At 45.1% G+C, this 23,887-nt stretch overlaps 1 protein-coding gene across 2 annotated transcripts in view; it reads right to left on the bottom strand.

The window, feature by feature from the left end:
- LOC110495463 (interleukin-1 receptor accessory protein-like 1) overlaps positions 1–23,887 on the bottom strand; it is a 400,086-nt gene that overhangs the window by 27,579 nt on the left and 348,620 nt on the right. For both annotated transcript variants that reach the window (XM_036982526.2, XM_036982528.2), the window contains exons 8-9: positions 16,755–16,900; positions 1,455–1,601 (exon numbers count right to left, since the gene is read on the bottom strand). In XM_036982526.2, the coding sequence (XP_036838421.2) occupies positions 1,455–1,601; positions 16,755–16,900 (293 nt within the window). The remainder of the gene's footprint in view (positions 1–1,454; positions 1,602–16,754; positions 16,901–23,887) is intronic.

Raw genomic sequence — 23,887 nt, 5'->3', positions numbered from 1 at the left:
AAACAGCTCTAGCTCAGTGAGGTTGGATGGAGAGCATTTGTGAACAGCAGTTTTCAGTTCTTTCCACAGATTCTCGATTGGATTCAGGTCTGGACTTTGACTTGGCCATTCTAACACCTGGATATGTTTATTTTTGAACCATTCCATTGTAGATTTTGCTTTATGTTTTGGATCATTGTCTTGTTGGAAGACAAATCTCCGTCCCAGTCTCAGGTCTTTTGCAGACTCCATCAGGTTTTCTTCCAGAATGGTCCTGTATTTGGCTCCATCCATCTTCCCATCAATTTTAACCATCTTCCCTGTCCCTGCTGAAGAAAAGCAGGCCCAAACCATGATGCTGCCACCACCATGTTTGACAGTGGGGATGGTGTGTTCAGCTGTGTTGCTTTTACACCAAACATAACGTTTTGCATTGTTGCCAAAAAGTTCAATTTTGGTTTCATCTGACCAGAGCACCTTCTTCCACATGTTTGGTGTGTCTCCCAGGTGGCTTGTGGCAAACTTTAAACGACACTTTTTATGGATATCTTTAAGAAATGGCTTTCTTCTTGCCACTCTTCCATAAAGGCCAGATTTGTGCAATATACGACTGATTGTTGTCCTATGGACAGAGTCTCCCACCTCAGCTGTAGATCTCTGCAGTTCATCCAGAGTGATCATGGGCCTCTTGGCTGCATCTCTGATCAGTCTTCTCCTTGTATGAGCTGAAAGTTTAGAGGGACGGCCAGATCTTGGTAGATTTGCAGTGGTCTGATACTCCTTCCATTTCAATATTATCGCTTGCACAGTGCTCCTTGGGATGTTTAAAGCTTGGGAAATCTTTTTGTATCCAAATCCGGCTTTAAACTTCTTCACAACAGTATCTCGGACCTGCCTGGTGTGTTCCTTGTTCTTCATGATGCTCTCTGCGCTTTTAACGGACCTCTGAGACTATCACAGTGCAGGTGCATTTATACGGAGACTTGATTACACACAGGTGGATTGTATTTATCATCATTAGTCATTTAGGTCAACATTGGATCATTCAGAGATCCTCACTGAACTTCTGGAGAGAGTTTGCTGCACTGAAAGTAAAGGGGCTGAATAATTTTGCACGCCCAATTTTTCAGTTTTTGATTTGTTAAAAAAGTTTGAAATATCCAATAAATGTCGTTCCACTTCATGATTGTGTCCCACTTGTTGTTGATTCTTCACAAAAAAATACAGTTTTATATCTTTATGTTTGAAGCCTGAAATGTGGCAAAAGGTCGCAAAGTTCAAGGGGGCCGAATACTTTCGCAAGGCACTGTACCTGGAATTAAAAAGGGTTCTACATGGAACCAAAAAGGGTTTTCCTATGGGGACAGCTGAAGAACCCTTTTATAGGACCCTTTTTTTCTAAGAGTGCACTGTAGACTTCATTCAGGGTTTATAATGGGTGTTGTTGGTCCTAGTGTGAGTTGAGAGTATCTCACCTCCGTCGATGTCCTCGCTGCCAAAATGGTTCCTGTAGAAGAGCATGAGCTCCATCTTGTAGCACTTGTAGAGGGTCACGAGGCAGATCAACAACAACAAGATGGCCCCCAAGCCTCCCGCCAGCTCCACTGTGTACATAAGCTCTGCTGTGAGAGAAGGGAGGGGGAGAGAGAGCGAGAGAGAGAGGGGGGAGAAGACGATAATGTTTACTTCGCTAATCTTTCTTGATCAAATCCAAAAAGCAAGCACACTCACCAAATACATCCTCAAACACAGCATGGTGTCACTGCTTATTGTCTCTGGATACTTCATTAGCACAGAAGCTACATAACATGATTTAGAACATGAGGGAGATCAAGTCAGACTCCAGCTAGCTGCTAGCATGCTAACAGGGTTCCTAGCTACCACTCCCATTGATTTACCATCAACTATGCTAATGCTAAGCTAACCAACCCAAATCTGGGGTCCATGAGTCCTAGTTTATCAACTATTCCTCAGGTATCCCCCCCCAAAAAAATGTTTTTTTACTTTGCGTGAACTACTTCTCCTGAGATGGCCTCTATTTGGTGTTTAGACCTCAGCAATGCACCAGCCCAGGTCAGCCATAACCTGAAGGCCCCAGCTATAGCACACGACTGGTCAGGAACTGATGGTGACCTCCCGTTGACAAGGGAAGCTCCATTAAAGGTGTGAGTGTAACGCTGTAAGGGCACCAAACCAAGCAAGCCAAGTCATTAGAGCAGGAGTATAATATAGACTGGCACAAGGCTGTGTCCCACAGGACACCCTATTCCCTATGTAGTGCACTACCTTTGACCAGGGCCTATAGGGCTCTGGTCAAAAGTCATGACCTATGTGAGGAAGAGGGCGCCATTTGAGACACAGCCTCGGAGAGAGGTGGAGCGAACTCTTTAACCCCCTCAGCCATCCATCATCCTCCCAGAGCTGACAGGATCTCCCAGGACCATCAACAGTAAACTCCATGAAACACTGATCTCAGTAAATACACCCCACCACAACTCTGTCCGTCTGAAAGCCTGAGTGTCGAGGTAACTCAGGCACAATGCTATCCTCCCCGGGTTCCATTTAGAATCCTATAGTACTGTACATTGAGGCTGTGGCAGTGTATGGCAGTGGAGTGGCTTCATACTGTAAGTTTAGTGGGGGGGTGTGCACTGCAAGGCTCTGGTTCTGCTGATTTCCGTCCTTATCTTTTAACTAGGGACTGAGTTCTACTGCCAGTTGTGTGGACTGCTAACATGAAAGCTGTCTACTAAATTGATACATTTTCAGATCAATGTGTCGTGTTTTCCTAAGTTCTGGGGGATCAAACCCTTTTGGGTTCAATAAGAAAGCAAAGAGCCATGGTCAGCAAATCATCACTCTTCAACGCTTTTTAGGCCATAAGATCTACATTTTTCTGAGACATAACAAGGACAATGATGTTTTCATCTCGGTCTATAACCAGAAGGACCTGAAGAGACCTTCGCTAGCCAAACAGTAGACCACAACAATACACAGAGATACTGTTATTATTCTGGTCCCTAGATGCAGTTGAGATTCTTTTCATCTTGTTGTCTCAAATCCCCCTTCTTGTAAAGACTCCTGAGAATATCTATAGCAATGGCCTTTCATTTCAAAGATACATTTAAGCTTTAAAACATTCCCTGGACTGAGACAGCCATCTTTGTAAACCACCCAGGGCTGTGAACATGAGACCCATCGAGATCTTTTATAATAAGAATAAGAGATAACGACCCAGGTCGCAAGCTGATCCATTTTCAGAATTTGAACGCTGCAGAAGTGTTTTTGGTGTGAGACTGCCATCAGTGGTAAGCCAGAAGTGTTGTTTTGGTGTGAGACAGCCATCAGTGGTAAGCCAGAAGTGTTGTTTTGGTGTGAGACAGCCATAGGGCTGTGGCGGTCATGAAATTTTGGCAGCTGGTGATTGTCAAGCTAATTACTGTCGGTCTCAAGGTAATTGACCGTTAATTTAGCATCTCCTGGCTTCCACACAGCCTACATGCCACTGATGCAGATCTTTGGAACATCTACATTTTAAAAAGTCTAATAAATCCATATAATATAGCCTACACCTTCACAATAAATCCATGATTTATTTTAGACAGGTCTAAAGAATCATGATATGTAGAAAATGTAGTCTATTTCAGAGGAACAGAATTGTCCTTGTGTTAGGTCCTGATCTGACTATGCCAAATGGCTGTGGGCTACCCTAGTTAAGATTTGCTTAGAATTACGTGGCATTACTTCATAGTATGAAGAATACAATTGAACATAGCTGAATAAAATAGAAAATATATTTTCTCCAAACGATTTGAGGGAGTGCTCACATGCGGCTATTCCGTGTGGAGGTTCACAAAGAAACAGGAACTCATACAGTATCTGCTTAATTTACAGTTATTAATGTAACCTGTTGCTGAACAAATGTTGGCCGATATATTTTGATTTTTAATACATTGTAAGGCTGCATGATGCGACTCTAATGATGATTTGAAAAAAGTTGCTTGAAAGGCATGAGCTCTGCTTTGTTTTTTTGTGTGTAGGCTGTACACACTACTGTACATCAGTCACTCATTCACAATTTGACAAGCACTTGATAATGCCTAGAATTTCACGGCGGCATCCCCTTTGTGTGGCCGTAATGCACCCTAAACAAATACACGCCTTTTGCAGCCAGTGGCCGTTGTGCCCTTCTCGCTGCGCTCCGAATTACCTCTCAATCACATGGCTCTCAATCACATGTCTTTCTCAGAGGCTGCAAGTGAAGGCGGACACATTGGGGATGCAACTGTGCGGGTCCTTATCCAATTCCGAGGTGCATATTGAAGATATTGGAAGAACTGTCCACAGGCAATGTTTCTTAAGCTGGGCATCATTCTCAGGTGATAATATATAATTCACAAGTGACAGGCTAATATTGTCACCCATCACACTATTCTATATTTAATCTGGTCTTTACATATACTAAATAATATCTGTGTGACATTTGTTTTGATTTAGAATTGACCATTATCATGCACATGTCTCGAAACAGGGGCAGCGTGAAAAAATACATGTCATCTATGTACTTAAATAGAAAATGGAGGAAGCTTTTCCCGTGGACCATTTTCCTGCCAGCCAGGTGGGCTATACTCCAGTTGTAAAGAGTAGCAATGTGCTTAATATTAAGAAAGTTGAGAAATAGCCTATTAGGAAAGTTGAAAAAGAAAAAGAAGCCTAATTACCATGACCTACTGGTCACATGGAATTTGACTCGTGATCGCCGGGGTGGTGGTAATACGGTCACCGCAACAGCACTAGTCAGCCATCAGAGTGGTAAGCCAGAAGTGTTTTTTTAGACAGCCATCAGAGTGGTAAGCCAGAAGTGTTTTTTTAGACAGCCATCAGAGTGGTAAGCCAGAAGTGTTTTTTTAGACAGTCATCAGAGTGGTAAACCAGAAGTGTTTTTTTAGACAGCCATCAGTGGTAAACCAGAAGTGTTTTTTTAGACAGCCATCAGAGTGGTAAACCAGAAGTGTTTTTTTAGACAGCCATCAGAGTGGTAAGCCAGAAGTGTTTTTAAGACAGTCATCAGAGTGGTAAACCAGAAGTGTTTTTTAGACAGCCATCAGTGGTAAACCAGAAGTGTTTTTTTAGACAGCCATCAGAGTGGTAAGCCAGAAGTGTTTTTTTAGACAGCCATCAGAGTGGTAAACCAGAAGTGTTTTTTTAGACAGCCATCAGTGGTAAACCAGAAGTGTTTTTTTAGACAGCCATCAGAGTGGTAAACCAGAAGTGTTTTTTTAGACAGCCATCAGAGTGGTAAGCCAGAAGTGTTTTTTTAGACAGCCATCAGAGTGGTAAACCAGAAGTGTTTTTTTAGACAGCCATCAGTGGTAAACCAGAAGTGTTTTTTTAGACAGCCATCAGAGTGGTAAACCAGAAGTGTTTTTTTAGACAGCCATCAGTGGTAAGCCAGAAGTGTTTTTTTAGACAGCCATCAGAGTGGTAAACCAGAAGTGTTTTTTTAGACAGCCATCAGAGTGGTAAACCAGAAGTGTTTTTTTAGACAGCCATCAGTGTGGTAAACCAGAAGTGTTTTTTTAGACAGCCATCAGAGTGGTAAACCAGAAGTGTTTTTTTAGACAGCCATCAGTGGTAAGCCAGAAGTGTTTTTTTAGACAGCCATCAGAGTGGTAAACCAGAAGTGTTTTTTTAGACAGCCATCAGAGTGGTAAACCAGAAGTGTTTTTTTAGACAGCCATCAGAGTGGTAAACAAGAAGTGTTTTTTTAGACAGCCATCAGAGTGGTAAACCAGAAGTGTTTTTTTAGACAGCCATCAGAGTGGTAAACCAGAAGTGTTTTTTTAGACAGCCATCAGAGTGGTAAACAAGAAGTGTTTTTTTTAGACAGCCATCAGAGTGGTAAACCAGACAAGTTTCAACAACTGATCTCCCGTCTGCCTCTTTGATCTGAGAGCTGCTCTATCCCTCCGACACAATCATCTTTCACCTTGTGCTCTGGAGAATTTACACTCCTCTTTTCATTCCTGTCTTCTTTGTGTGTGTTTTTGTGTGTGTGTGTGTGTGTGTGTGTGTGTGTGTGTGTGTGTGTGTGTGTGTGTGTGTGTGTGTGTGTGTGTGTGTGTGTGTGTGTGAGAGAGAGAGTGAGCAGGCTTTCTGAGTTGTAGTGTTTCATGGTAGCCTCTGTATGGTTTTCAATGATCACTTATAGTGTGTATTGTTGTAACGGTTGTGGAAGTGTGTGTGTGTGTGTGTCTGTGTGTGCGTGCGTGTGTGTTATAAATCGTGATTTAAGTAAATACATTTTGCTGCTTACGTAAGTGTTGCGGTTTTCTCAGCGGCCGTAAAAGTGGTGAATATATTTACATAGTAAGTTATTTCCTCTTTTAAGCTTGCAGCTTTTGAGAAAGCTTTGATGGCATCCCAGTTCCATTTCATTTGGTATATTAAAGGATTTCTACAGAGAATAAACTGCACGAGATTAGGCTGGCCATTTGGATTGAAACATCAAATCACTTTCCCTTGTGTTCCACTCGGAAGACCAAGTTAGACCAAGGTTCACTTGGATGGTTGTTTGTGATGTTTATTGATGATTGAATCTAAACCCTGGTCATATTTAGGTCTCCGAAATGTAGAACGAAAAGTACAAGTGAGAAGAAGTCCAAAATAGTTGCACCAGTCTGATGTCATGCCAATTAAGCATTATTTTTGCATTGGACACACAGGTGCGCACACGCACGCACACCCACGCAGAGAATAAATATTGACAGAAAGATGAAACACCACCTTGTCTCTGTCCAATCAGCACGCTCTTTACTGCAGCCTGACCAGCCAATCAGCAGTGTATCATCAGTGCTTTGAAAGTATGCAAACTTGAGGATTTGGGTCACCCTGTTCTTTCTGGATATGTGTCCTGTTGATAACAAGTCTCTGCTGGGGAACAAGGGAGTCCTTCTCCTTAAAAGTGAGAGAAAGAAGGAGAGAGATAAAGGAAGATAGACACCACTCTGCCGAGACATGAAAATAGGACAGCTAATTAGAGGACGCTATCTGAATTAAATAAGAAAGCAGTCTTTGAAGATGCTTGTCTGATTTCCTACCTGTTACATTTTTCACTTCATTTGCTTAGGAATTCTTCCATGTGATTATCTGTGCCATGTCCAAAATAATGGACCTCCTCAACCAGGACTTTTCAGTGTGTGTGTGTGTGTGTGTGTGTGTGTGTGTGTGTGTGTGTGTGTGTGCAAGCGTATTCTGTTTGCAATGTCAGTCTGTCTCTCTGTGTCAAATCATCTTTATGTAAACATATACACCGTCTATGAACGGTCTCTTTCATGTGGCGTGGTCGCTGCAGATAAAGAATCAGACCAAGTTGTTATGCTGGGCTTTTATCCTACTTATTTATTTATTATGCTGCTGGGCCAATTGATGTGCTGTGGCTTGTGGGGAGATGGAGCTGATTGTAAATTGTCCTGGCTCCTCTAATATAAGCACTTGGTGTCTGGCCATCGGAGTCTCTCTCTCTCTCCCCCTCTCTCCCCCCCCCCCTCTCTCTCTCTCTGTCTCTCTATCTGTCTCTCTCTCTCTCTGTCTCTCTCTCTCTCTCTCTCTCTCTCTCTCTCTATCTCTGTCTCTCTATCTGTCTCTCTCTCTATCTGTCTCTCTCTCTCTCTATCTCCCTCTCTCTCTCTCTGCCTCTCTCTCTCTCTCTCTCTGTCTCTCTCTATCTGTCTCTCTCTCTCTCTCTCTCTCTCTCTCTATCTCTGTCTCTCTATCTGTCTCTCTCTCTATCTGTCTCTCTCTCTCTCTATCTCCCTCTCTCTCTCTCTGCCTCTCTCTCTCTCTCTCTCTGTCTCTCTCTATCTGTCTCTCTCTCTCTCTCTCTCTCTCTCTCTGCCTCTCTCTCTCTCTGTCTCTCTCTCTCTGTCTCTCTCTCTCTCTCTCTCTGTCTCTCTCTCTCTGTCTGTCTCTCTCTCTCTCTCTCTCTCTCTCTCTCTCTCTCTCTCTCTCTCTCTCTCTCTCTCTGTCTCTCTCTCTCTCTCTCTCTCTCTCTCTCTCTCTCTCTCTCTGTCTCTCTCTCTCTGTCTCTCTCTCTCTCTGTCTCTCTCTCTCTCTCTCTCTCTCTCTCTGTCTCTCTCTCTCTCTCTCTCTCTCTCTCTCTCTCTCTCTCTCTCTGTCTCTCTCTCTCTCTCTCTCTCTCTCTCTCTCTCTGTCTCTCTCTCTCTGTCTCTCTCTCTCTCTGTCTCTCTCTCTCTGTCTCTCTCTCTCTCTCTCTCTCTCTCTCTGTCCTCCCATTCTCTCTCTCTCTCTCTCTCTCTCTCTCTCTCAGTTCTTTTGATAATTGTTTTCTTTATTACATCCTCTGGCATTGCTGCTCTAATAACTTATTAATGGCAGCCGTTCAGCCTCGGTCGGTGTCGGTGCATTCAGTTTGGCCTGGAAGATGACACTGGCCCTCACTGATTTATCAGCATCGGCTGTACAAGGTGAGAATAATTTACTCTGTTTGAGGTGCTAAATTGTGGCAACGGGTGCATGAAATGTGACAGAAAATGACAGAGAGCCCGAGCCAGGAGAGGAGAGGAGCGCTCGGGGCGGGGAGGAAGAAAACAAGCCAGCGGACCTTGGCTTTAATGGACATTGTTTTCAGTGTGTTTTGATGCACCACCGAGGCTCGCGACCTTGAGACAACGACGGCGGATGGATAGAAAGGCTGCTATTTTCATCATTTTAATCCATGGGTTTTATAGAGAGATTTGTCAGGTTTGACACTGGCTGCTTAATCTTTATTCAGAGTGGCAAAAATGGCTTCCTTGTTGTTGTGGTTGTTTTCTGACAGGGTCATAAAGTCAATAGTGACAACAACCTTGGACCTCTACATAGCTTGTTTTATACTACATTGACTTTCGGCTCTATTCAACAGTGATTCAGAGGTCTACAACTCAGGCCCTTGAATAGAAGGACCATGGAGCCCAAATCATTCCAAAATCTGAAGGATTTACTTGAACTAGTCCCACAGAGAAGGCCTCCCCAGTGAAATCCCCTATTATAATGGATGCTTTCATCCAGTACCCAGCAGGCAAATAAGGTACCCTTTGTCCTCCTAATGATATAATCAATCTATCGTCCTCCGCCTCTCCCCTGGAGACGCAGCACAGGGCAGCCAACACGCTCCACCACTCAACACCCTCCACACCTTCAACACCCTCCACACCACCACACGCTCCGCACCCTCCACACCACCACACCTCCGCTCCCTCCAGACCCGCCACACCACTCCCACAACCCACATGTCAGTGACAAATCCCGATGGCAGCCGTCCCTCCAAACACACTAGCCCTGTGAGTAGGAGATGGGGGGGGGGGAAACAAGATGAATGTAGAGGTGCCCAGTAGCTCTGTCAAATCTATCGCTGTGTAAGTGAGGCACAGTCCCCGACCGCCGGGAGATCATTTGTCTTAATCTCTGGGCGGAGAGTGTCAGGATGTGGGCTGTGGGCGCCAGGCAGAGAAGAATGGACCTCTTTAGTGTAATCTCTGACACCTGACCAACGGTGCGCTGATACACAGGGACAAGATCTTTGATTCAACTAGGAGATGGAGGGGAGAGAGGAGGAGAGAAGGAGAGGAAGGTAGAGAAGAGAGGGAAGGAGGCCTCAGCTGAAGGACAAACAGTTGGTTTAGAGGGGGTGGGGAGGTGGAGGTAGAGAGAAGAGGAGGTAGAGGATGAGGGGGTGGGGAGGGAGAGGGAAGAGGAGGTAGAGGATGAGGGGTGGGGGAGGTAGAGGCTGAGGGGTGATGAGGTAGAGGAAGAGGGAAGAGGGGGTAGAGGATGGGGGTGGGGAGATGGCGGAAGAGGGAAGTGGAGGTGGAGGATGAGGGAAGAGGAGGTAGGGGATGACGGGGTGGGGGGATATAGGAAGAGGGAAGAGGAGGTAGGGGATGAGGGAGTGGGGAGGTAGAGGAAGAGGGAAGAGGAGGTAGAGGATGAGGGGGTGGAGAGGTGGAGGAGGAGGGAAGAGGAGGTAGAGGATGAGGGGGTGGGGAGGAAGAGGGAAGAGGAGGAAGAGGATGAGGGGGTGGGGAGGTAGAGGGAAGAGGAGGTAGAGGATGAGGGGGTGGGGAGTTAGAGGAAGAGGGAAGAGGAGGTAGAGGATGAGGGGGTGGGGAGGAAGAGGGAAGAGGAGGAACAGGATGAGGGGGTGGGGAGGAAGAGGGAAGAGGAGGTAGAGAATGAGGGGGTGGGGAGGAAGAGGATGAGGGAAGAGGGAAGAGGAGGTAGAGGATGAGGGGTGGGGAGGAAGAGGGAAGAGGAGGTAGAAGATGAGGGGTGGGGAGGAAGAGGAAGATGAGATAGAGGATGAGGGGGGGGGAGGAAGAGGGAAGAGGAGGTAGAGGATGAAGGGGTGGGGAGGAAGAGGGAAGAGGAGGTAGATGATGAGGGGGTGGGGAGGAAGAGGGAAGAGGAGGTAGAGGATGAGGGGGTGGAGAGGAAGAGGAAGAGGAGGTAGAGGATGAGGGGGTGGGGAATTAGAGGAAGAGGGAAGAGGAGGTAGAGGATGAGGGGGTGGGGATGAAGAGGAAGAGGAGATAGAGGATGAGGGGGTGGGGAGGAAGAGGAAGAGGAGATAGAGGATGAGGGGGTGGGGAGGAGGAGGAAGGGGAAGAGGAGATAGAGGATGAGGGGTGGGGAGGAAGAGGAAGAGGAGGTAGAGGATGAGGGGTGGGGAGGAAGAGGAAGAGAAGGTAGAGGATGAGGGGATGGGGAGGAAGAGGAAGAGGAGGTAGAGGATGAGGATGAGGGGGTGGGGAGGTGGTACGTTGTTGAAGGTTGTGTCTGGACCAGGGGTTATAAAGCAGAGCTAGACGGTTGTTTGGTTCTGGTGACATCACCCTTTATCATGTTGGCTGTCTAGTGGACGGCTTGTGACATCACACTTTATCATGTTGGCTGTCTGGTGGACGGCTTGTGACGTCACCCTTTATCATGTTGGCTGTCTAGTGGACGGCTTGTGACATCACCCTATACCATGTTTGCTGTCTGGTGGATGGCTTGTGTCATGACGTGGCCCTTTTTGGATATAGCAAGCACCAACTGTCTCTCTCTCTCACCACCTCTCTCTTCCCCCTATACCCAGGCTCTGTTATCTCAGGTTGTAAATTCCTGGAGGAGACTCTCTCCCTCATGCAGTATAGAGAGAGAAAGGTTCACAGTAGAACAAAGGAACTTATTCTATCGCACAGAACATAAGAACTGAACAATATCCATGTTTTGGAGAATGTGTAACCGGTCGGTGGAGAATCCAGCTACGACCGGTCCGTTTTGTTTAATGTTTGTGACCTCATTGAGAGACAATACAGCCAGCCACATTACCATAACTCTGTTTATATAAGAGTCTCCGTTATGAGATTTGCATCTAATTATTGTATAAAATTAATGAGTAAAGATGAAACTATTTGTGAATGTATGTAATGTGATTTTAAACTGCTAATGAAAGAGAATCCAATTCCCTTTAAAGTTTCACTAAGCTCATTGGCACGCCCCCATGAGCACAGACATCGATCTGGCATCATGAGTCAGCCTTTTTACTGTGCCGAATAAAACCCACACCTGGAGAAGCCCACTTCAGACCATGTGTACCTCGAGCATCGAGGGGGCTAAGGTTTGAGTAGAGACCACAAAAACCACAGGATAAGCTAAGGTTGTAATGGTTGCTGAATTCTTAAACCATACCATGTGGTTAAACTCGGAGACTATCGATTCGACAGAATAAGAGCAACTCTTCGATACTAATTTCTAGTCTGCAGCTAGAAGTTATGTCGACCTGAAATGCAAAGACCGACAACCGCTGAAACATCTATTCTATAAGAACATTTCTGAATGTTACTCTGAAAAACAGCTTCTATCTCAAGGCCATCAGACTGTTAAACAGCCACCACTAACATTGAGTGGCTGCTGCCAACACACTGACTCAACTCCAGCCACTTTAATAATGGGAATTGATGGGAATTGATGTAAAATATATCACTAGCCACTTTAAACGCCACTTAATATAATGTTTACATACCCTACATTACTCATCTCATATGTATACGTATATACTGTACTCTATATCATCTACTGCATCTTTATGTAATACATGTATCACTAGCCACTTTAAACTATGCCACTTTATGTTTACATACCCTACATGACTTATTTCATATGTATATACTGTACTCTATATCATCTACTGCATCTTTATGTAATACATGTATCACTAGCCACATTAAACTATGCCACTTTATGTTTACATACCGTACATGACTTATTTCATATGTATATACTGTACTCTATACCATCTACTGCATCTTGCCTATGCCGCTCTGTACCATCACTCATTCATATATCTTTATGTACATATTCTTTATCCCTTTACACTTGTGTGTATAAGGTAGTAGTTTTGGAATTGTTAGTTAGATTACTCGTTGGTTATTACTGCATTGTCGGAACTAGAAGCACAAGCATTTCGCTACACTCGCATTAACATCTGCTAACCATGTGTATGTGACAAATACATTTGATTTGATTTTTGATTTGATTTGAAGTAACCATTCTAACCAAAGACTCCAGGGATGCAGAGAGAATCTCGGATGAACTTTCCAACAGAAAAGGACGATTCCAACAGAAATCCCGACGACACTCTGAGCGTAAATATATACAGTGCCTTGCGAAAGTATTCGGCCCCCTTGAACTTTGCGACCTTTTGCCACATTTCAGGCTTCAAACATAAAGACATAAAACTGTATTTTTTTGTGAAGAATCAACAACAAGTGGGACACAATCATGAAGTGGAACGACATTTTCAAACTTTTTTAACATATCAAAAACATATCAAAAACTGAAAAATTGGGCGTTTACAGCCCCTTTACTTTCAGTGCAGCAAACTCTCTCCAGAAGTTCAGTGAGGATCTCTGAATGATCCAATGTTGACCTAAATGACTAATGATGATAAATACAATCCACCTGTGTGTAATCAAGTCTCCGTATAAATGCACCTGCACTGTGATAGTCTCAGAGGTCCGTTAAAAGCGCAGAGAGCATCATGAAGAACAAGGAACACACCAGGCAGGTCCGAGATACTGTTGTGAAGAAGTTTAAAGCCGGATTTGGATACAAAAAGATTTCCCAAGCTTTAAACATCCCAAGGAGCACTGTGCAAGCGATAATATTGAAATGGAAGGAGTATCAGACCACTGCAAATCTACCAAGACCTGGTCGTCCCTCTAAACTTTCAGCTCATACAAGAGGAAGACTGATCAGAGATGCAGCCAAGAGGCCCATGATCACTCTGGATGAACTGCAGAGATCTACAGCTGAGGTGGGAGACTCTGTCCATAGGACAACAATCAGTTGTATATTGCACAAATCTGGCCTTTATGGAAGAGTGGCAAGAAGAAAGCCATTTCTTAAAGATATCCATAAAAAGTGTCGTTTAAAGTTTGCCACAAGCCACCTGGGAGACACACCAAACATGTGGAAGAAGGTGCTCTGGTCAGATGAAACCAAAATTGAACTTTTTGGCAACAATGCAAAACGTTATGTTTGGCGTAAAAGCAACACAGCTGAACACACCATCCCCACTGTCAAACATGGTGGTGGCAGCATCATGGTTTGGGCCTGCTTTTCTTCAGCAGGGACAGGGAATATGGTTAAAATTGATGGGAAGATGGATGGAGCCAAATACAAGACCATTCTGGAAGAAAACCTGATGGAGTCTGCAAAAGACCTGAGACTGGGACGGAGATTTGTCTTCCAACAAGACAATGATCCAAAACATAAAGCAACATCTACAATGGAATGGTTCAAAAATAAACATATCCAGGTGTTAGAATGGCCAAGTCAAAGTCCAGACCTGAATCCAATCGAGAATATGTGGAAAGAACTGAAAACTGCTGTTCACAAATGCTCTCCATCCAACCTCACTGAGCTCGAGCTGTTTTGCAAGGAGGAATGGGAAAACATTTCAGTCTCTCGATGTGCAAAACTGATAGAGACATACCCCAAGCGACTTACAGCTGTTATTGCAGCAAAAGGTGGCGCTACAAAGTATTAACTTAAGGGGGCTGAATAATTTTGCACGCCCAATTTTTCAGTTTTTGATTTGTTAAAAAAGTTTTAAATATCCAATAATCATCATGAAGAACAAGGAACACACCAGGCAGGTCCGAGATACTGTTGTGAAGAAGTTTAAAGCCGGATTTGGATACAAAAAGATTTCCCAAGCTTTAAACATCCCAAGGAGCACTGTGCAAGCGATAATATTGAAATGGAAGGAGTATCAGACCACTGCAAATCTACCAAGACCTGGTCGTCCCTCTAAACTTTCAGCTCATACAAGGAGAAGACTGATCAGAGATGCAGCCAAGAGGCCCATGATCACTCTGGATGAACTGCAGAGATCTACAGCTGAGGTGGGAGACTCTGTCCATAGGACAACAATCAGTTGTATATTGCACAAATCTGGCCTTTATGGAAGAGTGGCAAGAAGAAAGCCATTTCTTAAAGATATCCATAAAAAGTGTCGTTTAAAGTTTGCCACAAACCACCTGGGAGACACACCAAACATGTGGAAGAAGGTGCTCTGGTCAGATGAAACCAAAATTGAACTTTTTGGCAACAATGCAAAACGTTATGTTTGGCGTAAAAGCAACACAGCTGAACACACCATCCCCACTGTCAAACATGGTGGTGGCAGCATCATGGTTTGGGCCTGCTTTTCTTCAGCAGGGACAGGGAATATGGTTAAAATTGATGGGAAGATGGATGGAGCCAAATACAAGACCATTCTGGAAGAAAACCTGATGGAGTCTGCAAAAGACCTGAGACTGGGACGGAGATTTGTCTTCCAACAAGACAATGATCCAAAACATAAAGCAACATCTACAATGGAATGGTTCAAAAATAAACATATCCAGGTGTTAGAATGGCCAAGTCAAAGTCCAGACCTGAATCCAATCGAGAATATGTGGAAAGAACTGAAAACTGCTGTTCACAAATGCTCTCCATCCAACCTCACTGAGCTCGAGCTGTTTTGCAAGGAGGAATGGGAAAACATTTCAGTCTCTCGATGTGCAAAACTGATAGAGACATACCCCAAGCGACTTACAGCTGTTATTGCAGCAAAAGGTGGCGCTACAAAGTATTAACTTAAGGGGGCTGAATAATTTTGCACGCCCAATTTTTCAGTTTTTGATTTGTTAAAAAAGTTTTAAATATCCAATAAATGTCGTTCCACTTCATGATTGTGTCCCACTTGTTATTGATTCTTCACAAAAAAATACAGTTTTATATCTTTATGTTTGAAGCCTGAAATGTGGCAAAAGGTCGCAAAGTTCAAGGGGGCCGAATACTTTCGCAAGGCACTGTATATTGATTGCAATTATTCCCGAATGAGTGAGCATTCATGTTCAAAGGATTGGCATTTCAATTATTATAATAATCAACTGTGTAGTGTCTTTTGTCTTTCACGCCCTTCTCAGTCCCTTTGTCTACCAAACCGCCATACCGGTTTAGCCCACTAGGGCACATACCCTATCATTTCCTTGTAACCATATCTGCTTTGTTTGTTTGTTGATGCATTTCTGTGATTATTTTGTTAGTTAGTAAATCAATTATTAAGATAATTGATGTATGGATGATTCATCGTGAAGGCTGGGTTCATGCAAACCAACAATTTACGACATTTAGAATGAGACTGAGAATGAATAATTCATTAATTAGAAGACTTATTGATCAGATATTAAAATATCTGTAGTTATATTAGGAAAATTATAACTTTGTAATCGGAAGATTTTCCTTGGTGCCCCGACTTCCTAGTTAATTACATTTACATGATTAATTTAATCACGTAATAATAATTACAGAGAATTGATTTGATAAAATAAGTCTTCACTTTAATGGTGCCAAAGACACGACACTTGTCACATAACCCTTTATCATGTTGGCTGTCTGGTGGATGGCTTGTGTTGTGGTGTTGGGGGACCAGGCCCTGTCTGGTGGATGGCTTGTGTTGTGGTGTTGGGGGACCAGGCCCTGTCTGGTGGATGGCTTGTGTTGTGGTGTTGGGGGATCAGGCCCTGTCTGGTAGATAGATTTGTTGTGGTGTTGGGGGACCAGGCCCTGTCTGGTAGATAGCTTGTGTTGTGGTGTTGAGGGACCAGGCTTTGTCTGGTAGATAGCTTTGTTGTGGTGTTGGGGGATCAGGCCCTGTCTGGTAGATAATATGTGTTGTTGGGGGACCAGGCCCTGTCTGGTAGATAGCTTTGTTGTGGTGTTCGGGGACCAGGCCCTGTCTGGTAGATAGCTTTGTTGTGGTGTTGTGAGATTGGGCCGTGCTCTGGAATGAAGCTAATGCTGTCACCACGGTGATGGATGGAGATGCATCGAGTCCAGAACCTGCTCTGGTAGATGTTAGTCAGCCAATGGGCTCTGACCACCAAGATTTGAAAGGATGCAACGTGTCTAGAAAAACAGACAGAGATGAACACGGTCCCTCTGCTGCTTCTCTGAATTGGCAACAAGATAACAGCTGTCTATCTGTCGGTCTCTAGCCCTGAAAACACATTTCAATGTTTGACGTTGATTAAGCAGGTATCTAAAAAGTGAAACAAACAGAATAACATTCAGAAAATTATGGTTTTAAGTGAAACTCAGCTTTCTTTGGCAATATCTTCTCCAAACCAACTCTCTGTACACTGCTGTCGTGTGTGTGTGTGTGTGTCTGTGTGTCCTACCTCTCTTTGTGAGCTGGATGTTGGCCTGACGTCTGCCGTTGCCATTCTCCACGAAGCAAGAGTAGTTCCCCAGATCAGCCTCTTCCACCGAGTCAATGGTCAGGGTGATCGAGACCTCCTGCTCTCCCAGGTGCTCCCGGATAAGCCTGCAGAGAAGAAAATAGAAGAGGAGAAGCGAATAAGAGAGGAGAGAAGCAGAGAGGAGAGGAGAATGTAGAGAAGAGGGGAGAAGGGAGAAGAGGAGAGGAGAAGAGAGAAGAGGGGAGAGGAGAACAGAAAAGGGAGAAGAGAGGAGGGAGAACAGAGAAGAGAAAGTCTCTGTGATGATTCTGTCTGTGATTGATTGACAATTACCAAGCATTATCCCCCTCATTGTGACTTGATTACCCAGGAGGGCTGGCTTGGGGGGCAGATTAGCGAGGATGCTAATTACACTGGAGACGTGACTTGACATGAATTGGCCTTGATACAGATTGTGGACAGAATAGCAGTAAAAGCATCACCACAAGTGATGGTACACTTTACAAACCATGGATGACCGTAATACCACAAAGACAGCATACATTAAAAACTTGAAGTGGTCAGTCATAATTATTACAGACTTTACAGTCATTTCATTGAAAGTCAACAGCATTGTTTCAGCTCGCACAGTGTTGTAAGATAACTAGATAAATAATGAGGTTGAAAAAGTATCTTCTTATAGCGGCATGCTGCTATGGAAACAGAGGAACGGGAGAGAAAAACAATTTGAGTTAAAAAGTAAAGGAATCTCTCCTGCTAGGCACACACAGAGCAGGCGGAACAAATGGAAAAATAATGATCTCTATTCTTTAGCGTTTACAGACATCGGCCGCCATTCTGTCTCTTTTATGACACTGAGCCTAATAATGCGAAAAGACAACTGTACGAATGTCACTTGCTGTTGTTCTCCTCTCCCTTGGGGACACTTGAATGTGGTTCAGAACAATCAATCCCATTTCTCCTCTTCAGCATGTCAGAGAAGGATGGGGAAGTACATCAGGTCAATTACACCGTGCAGTACAGATGGTGGAAGTGGAAGGCAGACTGACATGGGGAATCTAGTATTTACAGTTGTGGTAATGCTCTTAGCTTTCCAACACCCAACTGCTTCTAACTGAGGCTCCATGAAGGATCCATGAAGGAGATAAGGTGGCAAGACCTGTTGGAGTAGGGGAGGAGAAGGTGGAGGAGGGTGTGGTGGAGAGGTGGAGGAAGGGGAGAGGAGGAGGTGAGGAGGTTGGTGGGAGGAGGTTGGTGGGAGGAGTGGGAGGAAGTGGAGAGGAGGTGGAGGAGGGGAGAGGAAGAGGTGTCAGGAGGGGGAGAGGAAGAGGTGGAGGAAGGGGGAGGAGGAGGTGAGAAGGGGGAGGAGGTTGGTGGAAGGAGGGGGAGGAAGTGGAGAGGAGGTAGAGGAGGGGAGAGGAGGTGGGAGGAGGAAATGGCAGAAGGTGTTGGAGGAAGTGGAGAGGAGGTGGGAGTAGGGAGGAGGAAGGCGGGAGGGGTTTGTTAGGGAGACAGAGAAGGGACAATGATGTTCAACAGACTATATAGTAGACTAGATACAGAGGCTGACATGGAGACGTTCAACATACTATATATAGTAGACTAGATACAGAGACTGACGTGGAGACGTTCAACAGACTATATAGTAGACTAGATACAGAGACTGACGTGGAGACGTTCAACAGACTATAGTAGACTAGATACAGAGGCTGACGTGGAGACGTTCAACAGACTATATATAGTAGACTAGATACAGAGACTGACGTGGAGACGTTCAACATACTATATAGTAGACTAGATACAGAGACTGACGTGGAGACGTTCAACAGACTATATAGTAGACGAGATACAGAGGCTGACGTGGAGACGTTCAACAGACTATATATAGTAGACTAGATACAGAGACTGACGTGGAGACGTTCAACATACTATATAGTAGACTAGATACAGAGACTGACGTGGAGACGTTCAACAGACTATATAGTAGACGAGATACAGAGGCTGACGTGGAGACGTTCAACAGACTATATATAGTAGACTAGATACAGAGACTGACGTGGAGACGTTCAACAGACTATATAGTAGACGAGATACAGAGGCTGACGTGGAGACGTTCAACAGACTATATAGTAGACTAGATCCAGAGACTGACGTGGAGATGTCACCCGTTTCAGCCCGTCATATAACCCAGAGGTGTTATGTGTGTCTCAGCCTCCAGTATTTATGCTGCAGTAGTTTATGTGTCGGGGGGCTAGGGTCAGTTTGTTATATCTGGAGTACCTCTCCTGTCCTATTCGGTGTCCTGTGTGAATTTAAGTGTCTCTAATTCTCTCTTTCTCTCTCTCTTTCTCTCTCTCGGAGGACCTGAGCCCTAGGACCATGCCTCAGGACCACCTGACATGATGACTCCTTGCTGTCCCCAGTCCACCTGGCCGTGCTGCTGCTCCAGTTTCAACTGTTCTGCCTTATTATTATTGGACCATGCTGGTCATTTATGAACATTTGAACATCTTGGCCATGTTCTGTTATAATCTCCACCCGGCACAGCCAGAAGAGGCCATCCCACATAGCCTGGTTCCTCTCTAGGTTTCTTCCTAGGTTTTGGCCTTTCTAGGGAGTTTTTCCTAGCCACCGTGCTTCTACACCTGCATTGCTTGCCTTTTGGGGTTTTAGGCTGGGTTTCTGTACAGCACTTTGAGATATCAGCTGATGTACGAAGGGCTATATAAATACATTTTAATTGAATTGTATTGAAAATGTGTGAGAGGTAATACAGAGCAGTCCTTCTGGTATACCTTTAGATGAGAGGATAAAATGACATACATCATGGAGTGGTCTGGTCTCCAATTGATATGTGGTACAGAGACGGTGATATCTCTTATAATGCACTCCTCCATCCCTACTGTTCTAATGATCTCGTTCCTCTTCAGACTGGATATTGGCAGCCTAGAGGTTAAATGACTTCAGTCCTCTCTTGAGAGAGTTGAAGCATCTGTAATCATTTGATCAAGTGGAATCACTGTACGGTAATTCACAAACAAGAGAACAGAATCATTTGATGATGGGGAGTGATAGACGACTAAATCCCTCTCCATGATGAAGGAAGTTTCTGATGAACTTCCCCAACGGCATGGAGCCCAGACCAGGCTTTGTGGAATCTAGCTCCGACTACATTGATTCTCCCAAGATCAACACTTCAAAACATTTTAATTATTAAACGGCCACCTTGTACCTATGTTTGTCCTCTGTAGTTGCATTCCTTTCTGTTTGCTGGAATCCATACTATTTCAATAAACGTTAATCAAATATAACCACAGACTGTTTGCTCATTGCTATTGTTCTAAGATGGCAATTCAGCACAAATGCACATGTGCCAATTGAATCTCAACAAGTAAACAGTTGTTGGTGGTATTTGATTCATGTTTATTGAAAAGGTATGGATTTCAGCAAACAAAGAAAGGAACGCAACTACAGACGACATCATCCTCCTCCATCCCTCTCCAGCCCTCTTATCCTCCTCCATCCCTCTCCAGCCCTCTTATCCTCCTCCATCCCTCTTATCCTCATCCATCCCTCTCCAGCCCTCTTATCCTCCTCCATCCCTCTCAGCCCTCTTATCCTCCCCTATCCCTCTCAGCCCTCTTATCCTCCTCCATCCCTCTTATCCTCATCCATCCCTCTCCAGCCCTCTTATCCTCCTCCATCCCTCTCCAGCCCTCTTATCCTCCTCCATCTCTGTTATCCTCCTCCATCCATCTCCAGCCCTCTTATCCTCCTCCATCCCTCTCAGCCCTCTTATCCTCCCCTATCCCTCTCAGCCCTCTTATCCTCCTCCATCCCTCTTATCCTCATCCATCCCTCTCCAGCCCTCTTATCCTCCTCCATCCCTCTCAGCCCTCTTATCCTCCTCCATCCCTCTCCAGCCCTCTTATCCTCCTCCATCCCTCTCCAGCCCTCTTATCCTCCTCCATCCCTCTCCAGCCCTCTTATCCCCTCCATCCCTCTCCAGCCCTCTTATCCTCCTCCATCCCTCTCCAGCCCTCTTATCCTCCTCCATCCCTCTCCAGCCCTCTTATCCTCCTCCATCCCTCTTATCCTCCTCCATCCCTCTCCAGCCTTCTTATCTTCCCCTATCCCTCTCAGCCCTCTTATCCTCCTCCATCCCTCTCAGCCCTCTTATCCTCCTCCATCCCTCTCCATCCCTCTTATCCTCCTCCATCCCTCTCCAGCCCTCTTATCCTCCTCCATCCCTTTCCAGCCCTCTTATCCTCCTCCATCCCTCTATATCCCTCTATATCCCTCTCTATCCCTCTCCATCCTCCTCCATCCCTCTCCATTCCGCTCCACCCCTCTCCATAGTTTGGTCAGCCAGGCAGCGGCAGGGGACCGTGAGGCTGAAGGATGGATCTCCACTGATGGCTTTTTAAAGAGGCCTGCATGGCCATGTGTGTCGCTACATGGATTTAATGGCTGTAGAAAAGCATTGGAAATCATCATGGGTCAGATCTGTCTCCGTGCAAAAGCATTGGGAATCATCATGGGTCAGATCTGTCTCCGTAGAAAAGCATTGGGAATCATCATGGGTCAGATCTGTCTCCGTAGAAAAGCATTGGGAATCATCATGGGTCAGATCTGTCTCCGTAGAAAAGCATTGGGAATCATCATGGGTCAGATCTGTTTCTGTAGAAAAGCATTGGGAATCATCATGGGTCAGATCTGTCTCCGTAGAAAAGCATTAGGAATCATCATGGGTCAGATCTGTCTCCATCCCTCTCCATCCCTCTCCACACCTCTCCATAGTCTGTCTGTCTGTCTGTCTGTCTGTCTGTCTGTCTGTCTGTCTGTCTGTCTGTCTGTCTGTCTGTCTGTCTGTCTGTATCTGTGTGTGTGTGTGTAACTGTGTGTGTGTGTGTGTGTGTGTGTGTGTGTGTGAAGCTGAAGAAGGAGGCTAGATGAAAGGGTGTGGGGGTCCTTGATGTTCTCTGCAGTGAGAAGCCAGTGTGATCACACAACACCAGAGAGGAGAGCGGAAACATTGTAGGCCCCCAACACACACACACACACTAGATGTTTGATGAGGCTGAGAAGGTCTGACAAATCCCCCACTGATGTGCCAGTGTATATACATCAAGCCTTAATGAGAGGCATAATGGGGGATAGAGGAGAGAGGAGAGGAGAGGAGAGGAGAGGAGAGGAGATGAGATGAGAGGAGAGGAGGAGAGAGAGAGAGAGAGAGAGAGAGAGAGAGAGAGAGAGAGAGAGAGAGGGGAGAGGAGAGGAGAGGAGAGGAGAGGAGAGGAGAGGAGAGGAGAGAGAGGAGAGGCAGCAGCATGTGAGTGAAGGAGGAGGAGGGTTGGTTGGATCAACCGTGAGAGCTCTCCAATCCCTGTGATTGACAGGTCCCTAGGGACAGCCCCTCCTCATTTAATGCTCCTTCACATGTCAGCGTAGTATAGAGATGATTACGCTAGAGAGCCATCTCAGTGTGTGTGTGTGTGTGTGTGTGTGTGTGTGTTTGACAAGAATCCTCTGAATTCCTCCTGAGACTCTGATACAATACTGTATTAAAGTTTGAAGGTGAGAGAGAGGTTATGACAATGTCATCCAAGATTAGGGGAGTTACATCACTTGGTTGCTTTCCCACAGGGTCTCCTTCCATGTGTGCAAGGGCTCTTCAGACTCACTGTAGATCGAGACCACATCTCTTGAAGACTAGGAAGCAATCTTTAATTATCTTTAATGTAATGTGTATGTAAAATATCTTTGTCGTGAAACATTGTGCCAAATGCCCCATCTCTCGTATTACCGGATTCTCTACAGAGAACACTCTTATAGATTAATTTCCATTTCAAAGCCAATAGCAGATGAAATTGTGGATTTCAAGTGGGAACGATGAATATGGAGACATCTAGTACACATGCCCACATCATAACCCTAACCCACATCATAACCCTAACCCACATCATAACCCTAACCCACATCATAACCCTAACCCACATCATAACTCAAACCAGCATCATAACCCTAACAAACACCATAACCCTAACCCGCATCATAACCTTAAACCCGCACCATAACCCTAACTCGGATCATAACCCTAACCAGCACCATAACCCTAACCTGCACCATAACCCTAACCCGCACCATAACCCTAACCCGGATCATAACCCTAACCCGCACCATAACCCTAACCCGCACCATAACCCTAACCCGGATCATAACCCTAACTCACATCATAACCCTAACCCGGATCATAACCCTAACTCACATCATAACCCTAACCCGGATCCTAACCCTAACCCACATCATAATCCTAACCCACATCAGAACTCTAACCCGCACCATAACCCTAACCCGCACCATAGCCCGTATCATAACCCTAACCCGCATCATAACCTCAACCCACATCAAAACCCTAACCCCCATCATAACCCTAACCCACATCATAACTCTAACCCGCATCATAACCTCAACCCACATCATAACCCTAACCCACATCATAACTCTAACCCGCATCATAACCTCAACCCACATCATAACCCTAACCCCCATCATAACCCTAACCCACATCATAACCCTAACCCACATCATAACTCTAACCCGCATCATAACCTCAACCCACATCATAACCCTAACCCACATCATAATCCTAACCCACATCATAATCCTAACCCACATCATAACTCTAACCCGCACCATAACCCGTATCATAACCCTAACCCGCACCATAACCCTAACCCACATCATAACCCTAACCCACATCAAAACCCTAACCCACATCATAACCCTAAGCCACATCATAACCCTAACCCACATCATACCCCTAACCCACATCATAACCCTAACCAGCACCATAACCTCAACCCACATCATAACCCTAACCCACATCATACCCCTAACCCACATCATAACCCTAACCCACATCATAACCCTAACCCGCACCATAACCCTAACCCACATCATAACCCTAACCCACATCATACCCCTAACCCACATCATAACCCTAACCCACATCATAACCCTAACCCACATCATAACCCTAACCCACATCATAACCCAAGCCACATCCCTAGCACTCTGGCAGAGCTCCAGCAAAGGACTAATGTATTTAT

This window comes from Oncorhynchus mykiss, chromosome 7, assembly GCF_057628025.1.
Source record: "Oncorhynchus mykiss isolate SJ-2025 chromosome 7, ASM5762802v1, whole genome shotgun sequence".
Classification (NCBI taxonomy): Eukaryota; Metazoa; Chordata; class Actinopteri; order Salmoniformes; family Salmonidae; genus Oncorhynchus; species Oncorhynchus mykiss.
This window is presented reverse-complemented; position numbering and strand designations above follow the sequence as displayed.